Below are 19,637 nucleotides of genomic sequence, written 5' to 3' on the forward strand. Positions count from 1 at the left end.
TCCCTCAAAAAGTTATAATATCACGGAAATTACCTTTAAAAATTCAATGCTTAGTAAGTTTTCTGTGAAAATGTTTTTATGCAAAGAGTGACAATGCATTCAGTGCACGCTTAAACTTGATAGTGAAATAAAATGTAGATCATCCATTTCATTCTATCATACCTTGCTACAACGAGGCGTAGAAATAGGAAAAATATAACCTTTTTTTCACCCCCTCTTTTTCCTTTTTTTATTTTTTCGGAGTAAATTTCCAATCGCCTTTCCATCAAAAACGAATTTCATACATGAGATTCGTGGATAAAATTTGATTTGCCACCCGGGGGTAAACTAATTAAACGAATACAGAGGCGCGATTAATTGCATACACTTTCGTGAAGAATTCACAGAAAAGGTAATCAGGTACATTAGTTCTTTAATTTTACTGCTTTTGATTTCATATCAGAATTTCAAATACAACAATATTTCCCATTTATAGTCGCCCAATAACTAACAAATATATTATACATAACGAGAAACAAATACATGACACGAGAATGTAACGAAAACAAATTACATAAAATCCTTGGAAATACCTAATGCAAGTACATAAAAATTTAGAGAATCGGAGCAGTGGTAATACAAGCAAAGGAAGTGATGCTATTGATGACAAAGGAGTTGAGATAAGGGCAAGTTTGTAAAGACGTTCGAGGATAGGAAAAAAGGGATCAACGCTCGGATGTTTCTAAAAGTCGTAAATAAAATACCCACCTACGTTTTTAGGACCGATACTAAGACAATGTGATCAGCTGCACCTGCACCCCAAGCTGGAGAGCGAAAATCATGATAAAATATGTCCAGATTTCTTCCCAAGCTTACATCCTAAGAATTAATATGATAGTAATTCTGAGACATAGCTTTTATAGACCAATTATAGGCCTAGGACATGCGAGAATGACATAATCCTTTTTTTTCGCCAGAAATTGTGATCTTCACCATCAGCCTTTCTTAATCCAAAATCAAATAAAAAAGGAGGGAAGAGCTCTTGGCTACAGTTTGGTTCTTATATACAGTTGTCACGCAAAAAAGGAATGAAGGGAACTTAGAAGCATCTGCAGTCGTAGCTACCTCACCTGTTGGTCTCACGAGGAAACAAACTATCTTTCTCCCATGCCATCTCTGCAGGGCAATTGCTACTTTTTCAAACGGATCCCTAAAACTTTATTCTCTACTTTAGTCATTATCCGGCGAAGTGACATTAAATCTTATTTCTAAGTAGCTGGCTACCCGCCGTTGCTCGGTAAGTATTGTGCCCAAAGAAGTGGGAGACGTGGAACTTAGATTTCATGGTCACATAGAAGGATTTTTATGTAATATCTTTAAAATTGTCGAGAGGTGAGCCTACCCGGTACAAACGCGGAAGTTACATGATGTGACGTAACAAATGGTAATAAGAAAACGACGTAAAAGACGAGTCGGGCGCAACTGAAAGTAGCACTAAGGGTTTTACATCATGAGATACACCTATGCAGCGACTTTGGTTACATCCGTGAAGCCGTATGGAAATGCATAGTAGACAGAAAGAACAGATATCCTCTTTTACATACATAGAGAGATAGATGTATAGATCAGCTAGGTGAAGAAGACCAAGAAGCATTTGGCACTACACAGCACCTCAAATGAATTTTCCCAGTAACTGGACTTCACCTTTAGTATTATTTACCATAGCAGACAATATCTTAAGCAGAACGAAATGTCATAACCCTTTCGCTGCTGCTCTCTCTCCAGAAACCTACTCGTCACAGGCGGTGAGAGTTCTGAGCGCATAGCAGGGAGGAATTAAAGTACGTTCACAGCAGCTAAAGGGTTAAATAAAGTTAACTTCAATTTCATTTCAAGGATCATGCACCACTAGCTGGTATATAATTTTGAGAGTTTCATCAAATTATCAAATAATTGAATTGATCAATTGAATTTGTCTAAAAAGCTATATCTCGCCATTACGTATAAAAATAATTTTTGTTGAAGAAACTGATTAGCTAAAATCATTTAAAATCAGTGGATAACTATAATTCTAAATGTCTATCTATAACTTCGAATTACCTTTTCGAATAGGCTAGCTAATTCAAAGAGAAATAAATTAATCAAAATTTTGTAATTGTAAAGATATGTTCGCTAAAATAAGCTAGAATTTTATCAAACTTCTTGAATGGGAAGAAAGCATATCATGTTTATTCATGGACACTTACGAACTATTTCCATATTCTCAAAGAGAACGAGTGAATCCAAACACAGCGAATCAATTAGAAAATATGTGATTATTTATAAATTCCTTCAACCAACAGCCGAAAAACGTAGCAACTGCAACGAAAATCACCCTATAATGCATTAAAGATAGAATATTTGGACACACACATTGTTTTTACTTTTCAAGGGCATTTAGGGAAGAGAAGGAAGATAAAAGTGAGTGGGTTGAACAGTGAAATTTTTTAAAGCGATTTTCAGGACGATTTAAAATTAGAAAAAAATATTTGAGATAATAAGGAATTAGAGAGGCCAGCTTGATACAGAAAGGTACCAAGAGCTAACTTGCCTTTAATTCACCGACGAGGTTAGTAGGGTAGTCCCGCTCAATGTTGCCATTTTACTTTGTCTAGTGGAAGCAGGGGTCAAGGGTGGAACTACATTTTGCCTAAACCGGCAGTCGGGCCCGGGGGGACTTAACTAAAGGAGAACTTTGAGTGTCGAACCAACCCATAATGAACTCCCAACTGAGTGATCGACATATACTGTTTCAGGCCCCGAGCCAAAACTGCTTCCGTTAGGCAAACGAGTTTACCTCAATCATTGCAGTCGAGTTGGAGTTGGGTGCTGAATGTTTGCGAGTGATTTGGGAGTGTCTCATACCTTAAATTATCTTTCTCATTATCACAATGAATAAAATATCAAGTTTCTACATTTTTTGATTTATTACAGCCAAAACCTCGTCAAATTTTCATATTTTAAAACAGAGTCACATTTTTAAGCCTTTGGTGACAAAAATATGTACTTTTTTTCTGATTCCCTTCAGAGTAAATGATTTGTATTTAAGACGTAAGAAATGAAAAAAAGCTTTTAAAATTCAAACAGAAATTTTGCACGAGAGCTAGAGAATCTTGGAATGTACATTAGGCAGGAGATTGCGAAAGCGCAAAATAATTTTCTTCTGATTTTACGAGGTTATTTTTATAATGTTTAGCATAAAATGAGGGAGTTTAACTATGCAAAAAATGCATATGATGGAATGATATACAGGCTCGTTCTTTATACTTTGGCATACTGAAAGACACAATCCATTTTCCTCATTGCAAAGATAGTTATTCTTTGCGTATTTTTAGGTTAATAATCGAATATATTGTCAGCCGATTAGTCATTTTGAAAGCAGAAAATCATGCAATAGCAAAAAGACTGTCGAAATACTCCGAATGAGAGGAGAAATGAAAATAACTGCAAAGAAATAGTATTTTAATTTTGGAAGTAAAAACAGTAATGGGTGAATATGCAAGTAGTAAGCAGTAGCAATAAGTAAGTACTTTCATGAAAGCTCCTGTTATCTGTTCATTTCGACTCAGTTCAGGCGTCATTACCTACACTACTGGAAACCATGGGTCATACATGAAGAGTCCTTGCGTTACGCACGATAGAGTACGCTCATACGCTAACTATCTAACCGGCGTTAAGTGCCTACGTATCACCAAAATTAGTGAATATCAAACTGCTCCATCAATCCTTGAGTGCGCCTTTGAAGTCTTATATAGAAAAGCACTAACGATAACCGTACGAAACTGCATTGGTTGCACGAGCAAATACACATCATTAGGAGAAGTAGTTAGTAATTCATGGATCTCTTGATTAAAAAATGGCGAAATAATAAATTCCAAGCTACGGAAGATAATTCCAAAATTTTATGGAATTATCCACCCAAAATGTTTACAAACGTGAAACGTTTTTCCTTTGAAAGTATGTTCATCTCTGAACGGAGAATCTACCTTTCTCAAGAATATGCATTCATTGCACCTTATTTATATTTTATTTGCTTAATAATCATTTTAAATTGATCCTTTCCTAAGGATAAATTTCACCCACGGTATACTCTAAATTCTTACACCCGAACTCTAAAAAGGATTGACATGGGAAAACGAAGTATTGCCTTAAGCAATACTAGGAATGCGGTTGCCCTAAAAACGACTCTTGTCCGGCCAAAACTTGCAGGCGTTCTGCTCTCAAAAAACCAACGGCACATTAATGGCCAGGTATCTACATTCAAGCGGAATGTTTATTCAATGTCACTAGTGCCACACATTACAATTCACGCCGTCGCAGACGGTCCGAGCTTTCACGGACGTTCATTGCGAAGAATGTATGCACACAAAAACTCGTGTGCGCGCTCCTAACCCATTGTCATGCTCCAGTTAGCCTAGGTGCAACGAAGAAGAGTAGCCCCCCGTTGATGAGTTATTTTTATTACTTGGCTTGCTTCATCGTCATGCTCCGGGTACATTGGGGAGCAGTACATACTTTCAGAAAAAAAAGGTTTAAAGTGGGTTATAAATAGAAAAAGGTTAAAATCGTGAACAGATAACGAACCGCAGAAGCAGCAATAAAATTTTGAAATTAATATTGAAGTGAACCATTTCTGCGAGCCAAGAATCCGCACAGATTACGGAGAAAACATAGTATGAGCTACTTCTCCGCACTGAATGAAATAAAATTTCAACGACATTGCGGTCATTCCTTTGACAAAAAATACCCCAGGTCCCTTTACTTTATTACACTTCAATAGCAATTACAATTTACAATTTTCACTGCATCAGGCCATCAATATTTATTGGATCAAAAGTAAATTAATATGACAATTTTTATCTGTTACATTTCTCAGCATGGAGGTAAATAACGAGTTTTCCTTTTCTTTCCTCCATTCATTCGAACATTCACTTTATAGGCTCTTAAAATTAGTTTTTGGCGAAAAATAATCTGTAATGACTATCAAATCATACTGAAAGGAGGCTTTCGCGCAATGCACGATACATCCTTTGATAAACTGCAATTTTAATTATTACAGTCATTCTCATCATACGCATGATGCAATATTATTTATACTCAGTTCAACTTTATTGGTTATAAAGCTTTATTGGTGTACAAATATTGGTTTATACAAACTTTAATCTGTAAAGTTGCCTCAACCAGAATATTTCATGGTGCATTAGAGCCATATATATTACAAATTGAAAAGATTTTCTTCCAAAATTCGTTTTCTTTTGCAGGTGTATATTATCCCATCTGTCACACAACGCTATCTTTTTAAATGCGACACCATTGCACTCCTGAAGATGGTTTTAGTTATGAGTTCCCTATTATTACTCCAACTATTTTCTAAAAACAACATGCATTAGGATGATATGAAATAGCGGATGTGCCCTAAAGTTCACTTTCCCAGTCCTATACATTCTCCTGCTTAATATTTACAGCCCTCGTCTCGCGCATGCATTTGCATAAAAGCGCCATAACACAGTTCGCATAACAACATAGCTACCCAACGGCAACTTTCACGATGCGAAATAAACACTTATCATCTAAATATTCCCCACAGCCTTTCCATTTGACAACACTTAACCACTTCACATGCGATCTCATTGTGTCCTGATGCATACATTCTGGATATATTTTCAACCTCTATTTTTTTCTCATCCATAAAATTACCCACTCACGAATCATCACGCCACATAGCTCAGTTCCGAGAGTATGAGACTCTTAATCTCAGTAGGGGGAATTATTTTCCTCGGAGTAACGATTACTTCGAATCTATCGAGGGGTACAGACAAAAGAAATATTTGTGCAGAGCCCTGAAGAAGGTGGAATTCTTCAAGCGTATCATGGGAAGATTTTCGAATATAAAAAGTAAAAGCTCTTACTTTGCTCCCGTCCGATTACATTTGAAAATCAGCAAGCAGTGGGATTAGGTGCCAAAATACTTAAGCCGTGTATTCAAATATGTATATAGGAAAGCGGCGTGATTAGTCAAAAAATGCTACGGGATAAAGTTTTCTTTTGTTGTTAAACCAATTAGGATTGGTTAGAAACCAAATAGGGCCAATTAGGAGCCGCTAGAGACTCGGAGGCAGTGCGTTAGGCTTATTTTTCTCGAGCGATAGAGAATGGATTTCTTTAAGAGCGACACGAAGAACATCATCTTGATGCCCCACTATATTTCCAAATCCGACAGAAGCGAAAAAAATGAAATAAAATAAAACAATAGTAACAATAGGACAATTACATTCGTGACGGAGTTACCTTTAGAGAAAACTTCGTAAGAGGATTTTTCGGTAAAATTGTAAAATACCAAATATTGCAAAACTTCCAACTGCGCATGATCAAAAGGCATTTATTAGGATGATGTTCATATACAAAAACAGCATTATTTATCGATATACCTTTTAAATATGCCCAAAATTATTATGTGAAGGAATTACTGCCAGGTCATCCTCCTACGTGTAATTATTTCAAGCATCTTCTTAACTCTGCGAATCTAAGTATAATTTGTAAACTTTTAATAAGGCTCTGACTAATGTTTCAAATACTGATTTCATAAAATTCATTAATTTAGCTGTTGATTTATCAAGATAAAATATTTCCAGCCTAAATTTTAATTTGAGAGAAAACGTTGTCATTTTCATGGAATGGCCGATAGTAATAATATTAATAATTATATAGATCCAGATTATTCATAAATTGCAAAATGCATACGTTCAATAAATAGGCAGTAGAAAGAATATAGGTATCTCATAACTATACCTGAATAAGGTTTACCATCATATCTTAAACCAGCGGCTGTTTACTGATTTATAAACATTACAAAAAACATAATGGGACAAAAACAAATTTGGTAATCAAATACAAGTGAGCTTTGCAAGATTGGAATAGAGAAAATAAAATTAAAGAATAATAAAAATAATGATGCAAATACAAAAATAAACCCTAAGTTTAAGGAAGAATAGAGAATGTTTTTAGAAAACTTGTAGAAATGATAATTGTTAACAATTTTATTATTATTTTATCTGTGTTTGATTAATTGCTATGATAACAGTTAGAAATAGCTTCTTACACGAAAAGAGTCTCTTTATGGTGGCTCACCATGCTGAAAATACATAATCACGAATAATCATTCATCATTTCATACGTGCATTAAAATCACATAGAGCACCCCAAATGCCTCCACAAATCCTAACAAAACATGCTAAAACTGCACCAGGAAGCCGAAGGAAAAGTAAAAGTCCTTTCTGATATTTCCCATCCGCGCACACCAAGGCATCAAATGCCGAAAGCGATGAGAGAAAATTAAAAACCTTTCACGCCAGACAGCGTCACGCATCGAAGGCGTCTATTGCCCTTTTTAGCTGGAAGAGGCCATGAAATTAAACTTCCCTCCTCTTGTTTGCCGAAACGAGGAGAGGCGTTCCATATAAAAGGGACCGCGGAATCATTTATAGCGTTTTAAACGCCCTCATTTGCCCGAGTCCCAATAGCCTTTTAAAAACGGAAGCGGGAAAGAAGTCTCGGAAGAGGAGAGATTAAAAAAATACGAAAAAAATAAATAAATAAGGAAATAAAAAATAAGATTGAGACTCTCTGTACAGCCCTTTTTCATGGACCGGCAAATCCCTCCTTGCTTCTTAAAAAAATCTCCCTTGGTTACCCAACCCTTTATAACCAGCCTTCTTCGTCTCCGAGAAAAAGTCTTCCATTCTCGCATCCCCTTCCACGATTTCCCGCGGTCAAGAGCCTTTACACACACTCTCCTCCGATGCAATCGATCTAAAAGCCTCCTCCAGCTTCGCCCCCAAGTACTACCGTGCTGTGTGCCGTGAAAGGGCATACTTCACGTGAGACGTTGGGAAGGAGGTTGAGTAGGCGGGGACTTCCGATGCATCTGTACTCATCCCGGCACCTCATTTGAAATTCGAATGGATCCTTCTGCTTCTTCTTCTTATTCCTAGATGAAAGATTGAAAAATAAGTCCTTCCCACGTTGAGTGGAAGACTTGCCACCCTCAACGCTGGGGAACGCATGCATTGCTTCCTATTCCGTGGGCGTCGAAGCAGGGTCCACGTTTCCCTACAGGGATTGCTTTTAACTGTCCCCAATCGGCGATAACCTCTCCCAAAGGCTATTATCCTCCTTTCCTCTGTGATTCTCGGAAAAATCTGCGAATGAGATTTCTCTGGAACTGAAAATCGCGATGATTTTACAACCTGGCTGTTAGCATTAAATTCATAGACGAGAGGAATGCAGAGAGGACGCCCAATTCCATCCCATAAAAAGCAAATTACTGTTGCCATTTCTGTCGCATTGCAATCGGTTATCAAAAATGTCCGCGGCGCGGTTATGAGTGCAGTGCGATCAACTTATTTCTTATATTTTGCAGTATAATATGTGTAATAGTGAATTGCGAGGAATATTATTGAAAAGTTATGAATTTGATAGACTACATCATAATGAATGTAAATTTCGGTCAACCCCTCTAATTATATCCTATTTTCTCGTGAAACTCAATCAACGGATCAATTTGCCCGTCAATTGACGCAAGTGGCAACATTTGTAAATCCATATTAATGCCGGTGGATGGCAACACATTTAGAGGCCACCTTGAGGATCCTGTTGTAATATTCATGTTCACAGATATCATTGATTTTTCCCATTTCGAAATTTCCGCGTTTTCACTAGACTCATTTTATGTCTATGAAGCCATAGTCTTGTTTCGGCCATATCTATAGACACTTTCTATGGCTGTTCTCCAAAACAATTTTTTTACTAAATTAACGCTAGCTACAGTTTTTCGTTTAGTAGACAAGGTCTTTTCAGGCAAATAACTGGGGCGATTGCCTTTCGACTTTTCGTACGTAGACTCTGTTCGTGGCTATTATTTTATACTCTTAAGAGCAAATGTTCCTTTTCATTTAAAAAAAAAGAACGTTATGCTATTTTTATGAAATTAATGTAGATCAAAATTGCCAAAAAGCTAAAGGCTGACTGGGATTTCTTGAGAATCAATTGAAATAGATAATATTTCTAATGTTATTGTCTACTTCCATTCGATGGTTCTACTGCGCAGTAGAGCACTAGAACTCACTGTTAAATCTCTATAATTTTTCTAAAACTGTGCTCACAATTAGACTCCATTAGCACTTATGAATACAGATACTTTACTTTCTCCTTAATAAAATTGATGTAAGGTTTTCCTAAATACTGATAACTTAGGTAGTGGAAGTCTATATTGCAAGCAAACAGGATACTCGATTCTGACTTCCAAAGATTCGGCTGAGAGATAATTTCACTTTTTTGATTGAGTAATGATAGTCCTACTTATTTTTAAATATTTCATCTTCCAAAGATTAAATCCTTTTTTTGCGCGAAACACTGGTGTAAGATCCGACGTTTCGACGACAAATGTTTTTACAGATTCTCATAAAGTAAACATTTGACCTATTTGAGTTCAATTCAATCACTTCGTTCAAAGCAGGCACTATCACAAGTTACCTAAAAGTTACAAAATAGAATCAATCCAATTGATACGCTTTTTTTATAAAGTTAATCCCACGGCTAACTTTGAGATGATTCTACAGAGACCGGTGTGAAGCCTTCCCCAGACGTGCCACTGCCAAAAAAGTAAGAGAATTAGGCAGGAAGTATCACATTCGCAAAATTGGAACCTATCATTTTTATAATACCATTGGAACGGCTATTAAATAAAAGATTCTCGGAAACAGCAGGGAGAGCGAGAACAGCAAAGAGAGGAGAGAAATATCCCACTGCATTTATGGCATTCACAAGGGACCGTATTATGATAGCCTTCAATCAAAGCTGTGAGATAGTATATGATACTTTTTGAGAAAACAAAGCTAAAAATAAATGGCGAAATATGTGTTTTCAGAAGTGCAGGCCAATCGCATTTGCGGGCAGGTGCAATATGTTCTGCGAATGAGTATTGCACCAATTACCCAGAACGTTTTTGTCATTGTATCGACGGCGGAGTGAAGTGGGCCAATTCCGCAATCGGCCTCATTTTCGCAAGAGTAATAGCCATTCACCCGGTCGAACTCGAAATCATACCACGTTATCTCCTCGCTGAAAAGGTACTGAAATATATTTTTGTATCTTTTTTGTGGGGTTTCAAATGGTAGCAGGTGATAAACCTAAGTATTAAAAACGCTCGGATAAATTGGGATATGGTAACAATGATGACACCCACCAAGCAGTTAAATAGAAATATGCTTTGACGAATCTTTGAAAAAAATATAGTTATTGCCTCGGGCATTTATATAACTTTCAATGTGAGGTTTACGAAAATTGGGCATAATATAGTCCCGATTAAATGCGATTAATATATTATTCCATTAGCTTTGAATGGTGAAAATTGGAATGAATTTTGCTTGAAAAAGATATCAATATTAATAATTCCTTAATAAAAATATTAGGACCGTCTCGATAGGACCTTATATTAGGACCGTCTCGATAGTGTTGTTAGTATAACTGACCTCTTAGATAAACTCGGATGAGAATCTCAGTAGATCAGATCATAGAAATAAAATTATAGAAATAGACTGTAGAACAGACTTTACAACATGTCTTCATTCCACGATAAATAAGAGACTATAACGGCAGCGTTAGAACTTGCAAATAGGTTAGTTGACAAGTAGTTTAGCCAATTAACTTAAGTATTCCTTAAGTCATGAATTTTGAATTTTCTTAGTATTTCTGACAGTATATTTTGTGTGTTCTAGTTTTATTGGTAGATAGACTTCACGAGTAGGTGGCAAATTTTACCTTTGCATGAATTAAAAGTATAATTTGTCAGAATGCGTAACTTTTTTATGTCCGTTCGGTGTGCATATGAGAGTCCTCTTGCATGCTACATGGTGGTGTTTGATCACCCCATCCCAAGAGGTGGATCGCAGGGTATACCTAGATGTAGATCTATGAATTTTACCCGGGCTTGATTAGGGATGACCCCAACTGGAGTGTTCACTAATTTCGGAGTAAATGACAGTAAACAAAAAAACGAATTATACCGTTTATTCCACGGCTGACTATCATTTAAATATTTTTAACAAATTAGGTCTCATATAACTGAGATATTGGATACGTTTAAGTAATATTTTTATCAGTGAAAGAGGGGAGAGAGTGTTTAAGATAGTATCACTTGTTCAAATTTATTCTTGAATGCTCTTTACCCTCACAATTTTTCGGTTAAGCAGCATGATAGAACTTGGGCCTCATGTGGCTGAGATCTTGGGCAAGATACGTTACTGTAATCTTTATATCGTAGAAAGAGGGGAGTAATAGTTTATGATGGCATAATTCGTTCAATTTACATCTACATATTCATACTACCCTCAAGCTGCCTCAAAAGGCGTGTAGTAGGGGGTGTTACTACACCAGTCATTTACATATGAGAAGCAAATGTTCAAACAAAATTATAACTAGTATTTAGATCCTTTATGATTCGGGGGAAAACAAATTCTATCTATCCGTTCGGTAAAATATCTCACTTAATCTACCACTTCTGTCGGACCTGGAGATATAGTGGAGCTCTAGGATGGTATTCTTGTGCCAATCTTAAAGATATCTATTCTCAATTGATCAAGCAATCTAAATCATTAAGCTGTCTAAATAATTAATTTCGGAATGCTTCAAAATAATGTAAGAACCGTGTAACTCACCGTCCGTTGTCCGAGGTTCCTCACGTGGCAGTGTAGGAAGGCGGTGGCCCCAAGCTGAGCGCTCACGTTGGACGATGCCTCGTTAGCGAAGGAAGGGGCTGGCGTTGGTGGCACGGGAGGTGGTGGCTGCGGAGGCGGATGGGCTACGTACGGCTCCCCGGGGGCGCCTCCGCCCGTCGCCGTGGGTGCAGAGTGTTCGCCCTCCGCACCATCGACAACCCCTGCCACACCCCCCTCCCCCTCCTCCTCTTCCTCGTCCACCCACGGCGTCTGCCACGGGTAGCTGCTCAGGCGGTCGTGGTTGCCGTCCGCGTCTAGGTCGCCCACTGCGCCCAGGTCCAAGTCGTCCAGAGAGCCTGTGGACCAAGGAGAAAAACTAATCATTTTAGCCTGGCCAAAATAAGATATTTACCCTTGAATAAATTTCCAACAAGCTAAAAATTTACATGAACGTCAGATATACCACTCTTATGAAATCCTGAGGAGTCCCAATCAATTCCATGTGAGCAAAAAACTTATTGAAGGTCAAAGTTATTATATTATTCAATAAGACAGTACGAATGGAGAAATAAATAAACCATTCCAATAGATTCTATAACTTGAAATACGAAACCAAACTGATTAAAATAGTTAGGAATTTTGTGTGAAAATAATTAAGATTGATATTAAATGACCAGAAGTTAATAGTTCACTTGACGCCACACTATCCTAGATCATATCAAAGATTTTCATTTTTCACCTCTCTAATTTTTTTCCTATTTCTTCCTGTTTTTCTTTCGAAGCTTGATTATTCGCTTTGATCTGATGTTACTCATTTTTCCTTTCCTCTCTTTAATATTCCCGTCTTTGCCATATTTATTTCAGTTTTTATCTCTCCTGAAGTACCTGTCTATACTTGGCTCTTGCTCCACCCGCATATCTGATCTACTCCCAATCAACTTCTACAGTCGCCCCTAATCCGTCGGGGCTAATTTTTACAATAGCCCATTCATCTTTGAATTCCCGGCGTTAATTCAGTTGGGTTTCACGGAGTCCAGTCCAACCTCATCCCTATTGTTGCCCGTGTGCTGTAATTCATGTACATGGGATTTAACCCTTTCTAACTCAGAGCTGTTTCTGGAAGATTTTAATATCAAGACCTCTGATTTTAAAAAATGCGATAATATTTACTCAGTATGAATTATTGTGGCAGCAATATATTTCGCCATTAAACTTTACAGCACAAAAGAACACGAAGTTTAAATCATTCGTAAATAGAGCTGATAATTTATACAATTTCATGATACTCAGAAGAAAAATGGGTTATAATGGGCTAAACCTTTTGTGCTTGATACCAGTGCTATCTGCCACCTTAGCGGTCATGCGGTTTTCAAACAAGAGAATGAAAAGACAAAAACTCATATTTGCTTTGCACTACTAATGTTTTATTAGAATTACTTTAGGATCCAAACATGATGTTGCTTTCCTAAATTTAAACTCATTTGGGCTTCTCTCAACCACTTTCTTCACGACGAAGACCGAACACTTCACACTCCAAGCTAAATTTAAAATCTTCTTCAATGTTCATCACGGAGAGCAAGGATTGCCTCCATACCAATATTAATTTGGGACAGTTCATAACCACTTGCAACATCATTGAAATCAATAGGATTCAGCTACTAGCCTATCTTTGCTTTTCATGCATCAAAATATAAACGTAAGCTAAATTAGGCTGAAAGTTACTTTACCTAATATTTTCAATCGGAGAAAACATAAGCCGATTACAACTAAACAACTATAACCTACGGCAAAGAAGTGTCATACTAAGTCAAAAAGTGTTTCTGAAAAATGTCTGCGTCCGTTTATACAACTAACTGACATTTTAAATTACACGTCATTATTAAAATTTCAAATCAGCAATACTTTTGTTCTATAGATAACTTGCGTTACAATACAATTATAGGTAGTGATACTAATATGTTTTACAATGCAAGTGGATACAATTGAAATTGAAATTGAAAGCAAGTGGATTAGGAAACTAGTTTCCCCGTGTTTTATGGAAAACAATAATTATCCATGGCCAGTTTTATTGAGCTATATGACTATAGAGATGAAAATTTTTTCTCGATCCACGTCACACCAGAGTTGAGTTACAGATGTCACAGCCGCATTTGAGATTTACAAAGACTCGGATTTAGCACAGAGGATTCCATTGCCAAGATTTGCAGGAAACTGTTGTAGACTGTAAGTAGAGGCTTTAAACGGTAAACAAACCTTGACAGGGCAGACAAATGCCTTTGACATCAGGTAGTTTATCAATCAGATACCAGAGTCGATAAATTCCTCTTTCGGTGAAAAAAAGGCCGTAAGACTAAACCCAATCAATGAAGCTTTAGGGTGACCTTTTGAAATTAAGGGTTTTTGAGGCAAGAGGAGCCAATATAGATCCGCAAGTATAAATAGCGGGGTCATGTAACTAATCTCAGATTGAGGAATAAATCCACCAATTGCAGTTTTACCCGGATTTTAAAATATTACATAAACTTCAAAACTATCCAGAAGTACATGATTTCCTTTCCGATTTTTGAGGAATTATAGCATTGTCAGACTGATTTCACGATGGATTTGAAAGGTTTTTTTTATAAATGACAATAAAATGATTTCACCATGGAGCGATTGCATATTTTTATCAGCTCATCAATCCTTCAAGATGACGTATTTATATTTAACACGCCCAAACTTATTCCACAAACATATTTCTCTGTTCAAAGTATTAAAAATAGGTTAACTCTTGCTCCTGAATCCGGTTAAATTACTATTATTACAAAAAAGCAACCCATTGGCGTTCTAAGGGTATAAAATGAACTTTAAAACTGATGCAGTAATTCCTGGACAATCCAATCTTTAAAATGCACAATGTGTGGCAACAGAAAATAATAATGCTCTCTTGAAGACATCAATTAAAAATTTCCACTAATCCTGTTTTACCATGTTTCAGGGTGAGCTTAAGTTTTCTTCCTCTACACTTTCATTCCATTCTCAGTCCACAGCCCTCTCATCAGGATGTAATTCATTCCTCACACAGTTACAATCAGCACTTCATAAAATGAAATACTTCATAAAATAGGGTTTAAATCTGTGAAGCACTCGGTACTTCATTAAATAAATGACATAGCCATTTCAGCAATGGCGATCATCCGTGAATATCATCTGACATTATATTTTCCGCACTGAGAATGATTTAGAAATTCAACTCAGATGCCTATACAATATGCAAATTTATACGAGCGACATTTTCACGACTCATCCTACCTTTGTCACCTGTATTTTCGGGGACGATCAGGGCTGATTCAGTGATACTATCTCGCGACACCGGAGAACGTAACACTCAATTGTGTTCATTTTTACCGGCTAATGAACATTATTTGATTCTCCTCCGACTCTTTCGCGAAGTGTTCACTGAAATTCTTTGAGGCTTTGAGCATTCGAGCAACCTTGTACGAACTTTTTTATTAAAGCAACAACGCACCTACAATATTCCTACCTATATAAGCCAAGATACATGTACAGGCAATGCTCTCCCTGGAAATAAGGATTATGCCAATCGTAAAGGTTCAAACAGCAAGCAACCTATGCAAACATTTATTTATAAATCCGTAACTAATAGTATGATAGTTATTCTATCGAACAATTACAATTTATCTCGACAAAACACATTAAAATTACAGATTAGTGTACTTTTCCCTTGTTTTTAAATTTAATCTTAATTAATCAATGAGTTACCGTAGCAATATAAACCAAGAGGCATGTGTAGGCAATCCTATCTCTAGGAATAAGGGTCATACCGATTGAAAAGGTTTGTACCATCAAGCCACCTATTCAAACGCCTATTTTTAAATCCGTGATTGAAATCGTAAGATTATTTTTTTATCGAACAATTACTGGCTAAATTTATCACTACAAAATACGTTACTAATTACAGATGAGTGTGCATATTTTACATCGTTTGCAGTGGTAATTTCCCACGCCTATATGCAACACTAAGACACAATATTAGAAATGGATAACAGGAAAGCCAGATCCACGAGAAGTGAGTGAAATCATAAGAGATGTATGTACTTTCAAAGAGAAAGAGGCTTCAGATGTTGACTCTTCGGAAATCAACAGAATGGATGAATAAATACTATGCTGTCAAGTGTAGTAACTACTCTTTGCACTCATCATTATGAGAATAAAATAAAAATAAAGCATGATTTGAGATCTTGCATCAAATACTCAATTACTACGCTTAATCATCTGTAACACTCATTCCTTCAATAGCAGAACGTAGGCTTCATTGCTAATTTACACAGCTGTTATTGCGCGTTATCGATGGAATGGCGGTATAAAAGCACTCTTTTCAAAACATCCATCGCACCTTTTTTATTGCGAGGATAAATATTTACTCTTCTCTGGCATTCCATTAACAGCAAATGATACAAAGGAGGTAAACCCCAACAGGCAGACAGAGCATTTTGCCATAAAATGTGTAGCATCATCTTGCACTCAAAACAATTGGAGTGGTAAACCTTCCCTTGAAGCGTCTGACAGCAAAAGTGAAGCTTCATAACGTCAAAAGTGTGACATAGAGAGAGAAAAAAAATGGCATAGCTAGTCTTGCAATCTTTGAGCAATGCTCGTGGCCAAGTTCGTAATAAAAAAGAAAAACAAGAAAATGAATTCACAGTAGAACTCGTGGCATTTATTTAATTGGAGGCAATTTTTCAACGGGAAAAGAAGTTTCAATAAGCGGGCTTATCCAATTTTCCCGAGGGTTGAAACAAAGTGATTCCGCGTGGCATACCGATTAAAATCGGGGACGTGCAAAAAAATACAATAAGACCCTAAGTCCGAACACGAACTTGGGCGAGTGAGCACTGAGAAAAAGTAAAGAGAGGAAAAAAAACTGCGATATTCCTGTGACACCGATTGCGCAGTGGATAAGAAAACTGAAAATTCGACTCTAGTTTGAACGAGGAACCAACATACGCAGGAATGCCTTTCCGAAACGGGTAGGCAGTCGGTACGTGAGAGCACGAACTTCAAAAAAGTGCGAGAGAGAGAGAGTTCTGTGGGAGTAGGCAAAATGAAAAAAAAATCAAACAACTGAAAAGGATAAAAAAATAAAAAGGATTAAAAAACGAAAATACCTGGTGATATTCTGACCCAGTTTTTCTCCTCTAGTCACGTTTTGTTTCCCGTGGTGGCCGTCGTTACGGCGACTGGAATTTTCACACGATAAATCACCCGGGTCGCTCCCGCGTTACTCTCAGCATTAATACTTTTAAGTTCCTTCCCTTAGAGGTTGCATTCTTAGCAGTCTTAGATGGAACCGATGGTATTGACGAGACCTCTTCTTCCTCCTTCCTTTATCAAAGCGGCCTTTCTACGTTGTAGAAGGATAATTCAAACGATTTTCCTGAATTTCTAGTGACATTGATTCCGTTTCTCGTATTGTACCATTGTATTGATGGCCAAGTTCTAACAACACGCATCTTCAAAACATCAACTTTTCAGGAGAGCAAAGAAAAAGATTTTTAAAATCTTATATAATCTTAATTGAAATCAAATCCAAAAATAGATAAAACTGAAAAATAAACATTCATTTGCAAACAAAGTGTTTTTCTTTTGCTTGAATAATATTTTTTATAAAGAGTATGAGAAGTATTAACTCATACCGGCCAAATATTGAGATACTTGTTGTTAGAACTTAGCCATCGATATGCAATAATTGTACAGTTGGTAATTTATATAAGCTCACGGTATTCTCAAATGATCAATCAGAATTTCAGGATAATAGAAAATTTACTTGATTCTCGCGTTCATACCTGAAGAGATGATGTGCGGATTCTTCTGATGGGATTCACCCCAGACGGATACCAAAATACTGTGGTGATATTTAGGAAATTTGTATACGCCATATGATGAAATATCATTCCATTTGCATAGACCATAGGGATTATTTCAGGTTGTGCACAGTGTTTAGCTATTTCCTGTATCAGTTTTCTAAAAAGAAGTGGACATAGCCAGAATATAACTCAAACCTAAATTCACAATTTCAATTTCGTATTCACAATTATGAATTGAATTTGCATATGACACATTACAAAATGTCATAAATTCTTTCTTTCACTTTTTTCAATAAAAAATAGAGAAAATTTACCGTTAACTCAATATTAATTCTCAGATTTTTCTCAAATTTCCCACTAGCTTATAATTCCCCTATTTATTTCCTGTTCCTTTCCCTGGATTTGCTACTAGGTGTTCCCTCCTTCTTATCCATTGCCTCATCAAAGCTACCTTCCGCAAACACAATTTCTCCACTCTCAAGTGAAGCGAAATAGTAAATACCTTTTAGGGTTTAACTGTGGAAAAATTGGTATATAATCATCTTAGACATGATTCTATTTAAATGAAGGATTTAATCTTATTTATGATAACGCTCAACCTTTTGAGCCAGCAGCCTCCTATTGAATCATAAAATCGGAGATTTCAACGCAAGAAAACATTTACTTTCAATTTTACAAATGATGAATCACAAAATGTCAAAACTAAAACCTTCGTTTACTCTAAGAATTAAATATGTTTTGCACTTTCCACTTACAATCAGCAGCTACACTTACGACAAGACGTTTTTTATTGTTTTCATGTCCTGTCCAGTGGACAAATTCGAAAAGCTTCCACTCATAAAATAAGAGAAGTAGGGTTTGCATGAGATTTCTGCATATTATCTTTTCTTCATGAGGGAACGGTTCAGCGGTTTGCTACTGCAACTGGAAACAATCTCACTCAATTTTTACAAAACGTTTTTAAGATGGAGACGTTTTTTCAAGATTTGATTCCCGATATTTCCCCTGAAATTTTGCCGTTTGTTTATTCCAGTTCTCCTGAATTTCCCCATTGGTTGCTATCCTGCCCTCTTTAATGCCTCTTCAGGCCAGACTTCTATCGAAGAGCTCGCTCCTTGCTGGGTGCGCTAGGCCAAGGCTTCTCCTATCTACGCAACTCCATAAATTTTCCTGTCGTTCCACGAACTGCCCCACTCTTGAGCGAAGTAAGAAGGCGGAAAGGCCAGTCAGAGACGACTCCTTATAGGTTCCCCAAAAAATCTCCCATTTAACAGCAGGCGAACTTCTAGCACCACCGTTCAACCATTGCGCAATTTTTCAAGACGCCACCTTCTCCAATAACAACGCCCTATGTTTACTAACGCGGCGATATTAAAGGGAATATCGTATGAAGCGCTGTTGGTAATTTTTGGTAAATATGGTCAAATTTAGTAGCTTCCTCTGACGTCAGCTTGCTGTAAATAGATTTATCATCAAGGTTCCATAAATGCTGATTCGTTATTAAATGGCCGCTGTTCTTGAGAATATCACGCAATCATTCATCAAGGGGTGTTTTCTTTCGAGGATTTTATTTGAATCCGAAGATCTTATTTAGAACTGAAATCAACTTATAACTAATCTTTCTCGCGCCACAAATGCTTCCATATGATTTTTTATCTCAGGAAAGACCAAGAGCTCTGGACGAAATATGGCAGACAATGGAATTATCTTACCGAGGAAGTACCTACGTATTTTCTGTTATTGGAAAATGATACTCCATTCATCTTTCATAATTCTAAGACCTTTCTTTCATCTCCTAAAAATCACGACGCCGATATATTCTCACCTGAAGCATAGCATTTGAAACATAACAGTGCTTTCTTCATACTGATTGTTGGTTCACATAGGTGATGCTAGAGCTCAATCCAGGTATGTGAATTCTACGTACGAGTATAAAGAGTTTGGTGCGAGTTACTTCACCGTGACACCTCGCATTTTGAGGATTATTTTATCAGTGAATTTTATTAATTATTTCAAACCTGGAACCTTGAAAGCTCTA

General features: G+C 36.8%; 1 protein-coding gene across 3 annotated transcripts in view; it reads right to left on the reverse strand.

Moving 5' to 3' along the window:
• The window catches only part of LOC124157683 (roundabout homolog 2-like), a 984,420-nt gene that overhangs the window by 243,993 nt on the left and 720,790 nt on the right, over nucleotides 1–19,637 (reverse strand). For all 3 annotated transcript variants that reach the window (XR_006864642.1, XM_046532623.1, XM_046532622.1), the window contains one exon: nucleotides 11,733–12,088. Coding sequence is in view for 2 of the 3 variants with exons in the window: in XM_046532623.1 (XP_046388579.1) it covers nucleotides 11,733–12,088 (356 nt within the window). In the remaining variant the exon portion in view is untranslated. The remainder of the gene's footprint in view (nucleotides 1–11,732; nucleotides 12,089–19,637) is intronic.

This window comes from Ischnura elegans, chromosome 4 (assembly GCF_921293095.1).
Source record: "Ischnura elegans chromosome 4, ioIscEleg1.1, whole genome shotgun sequence".
Taxonomy (NCBI): Eukaryota; Metazoa; Arthropoda; class Insecta; order Odonata; family Coenagrionidae; genus Ischnura; species Ischnura elegans.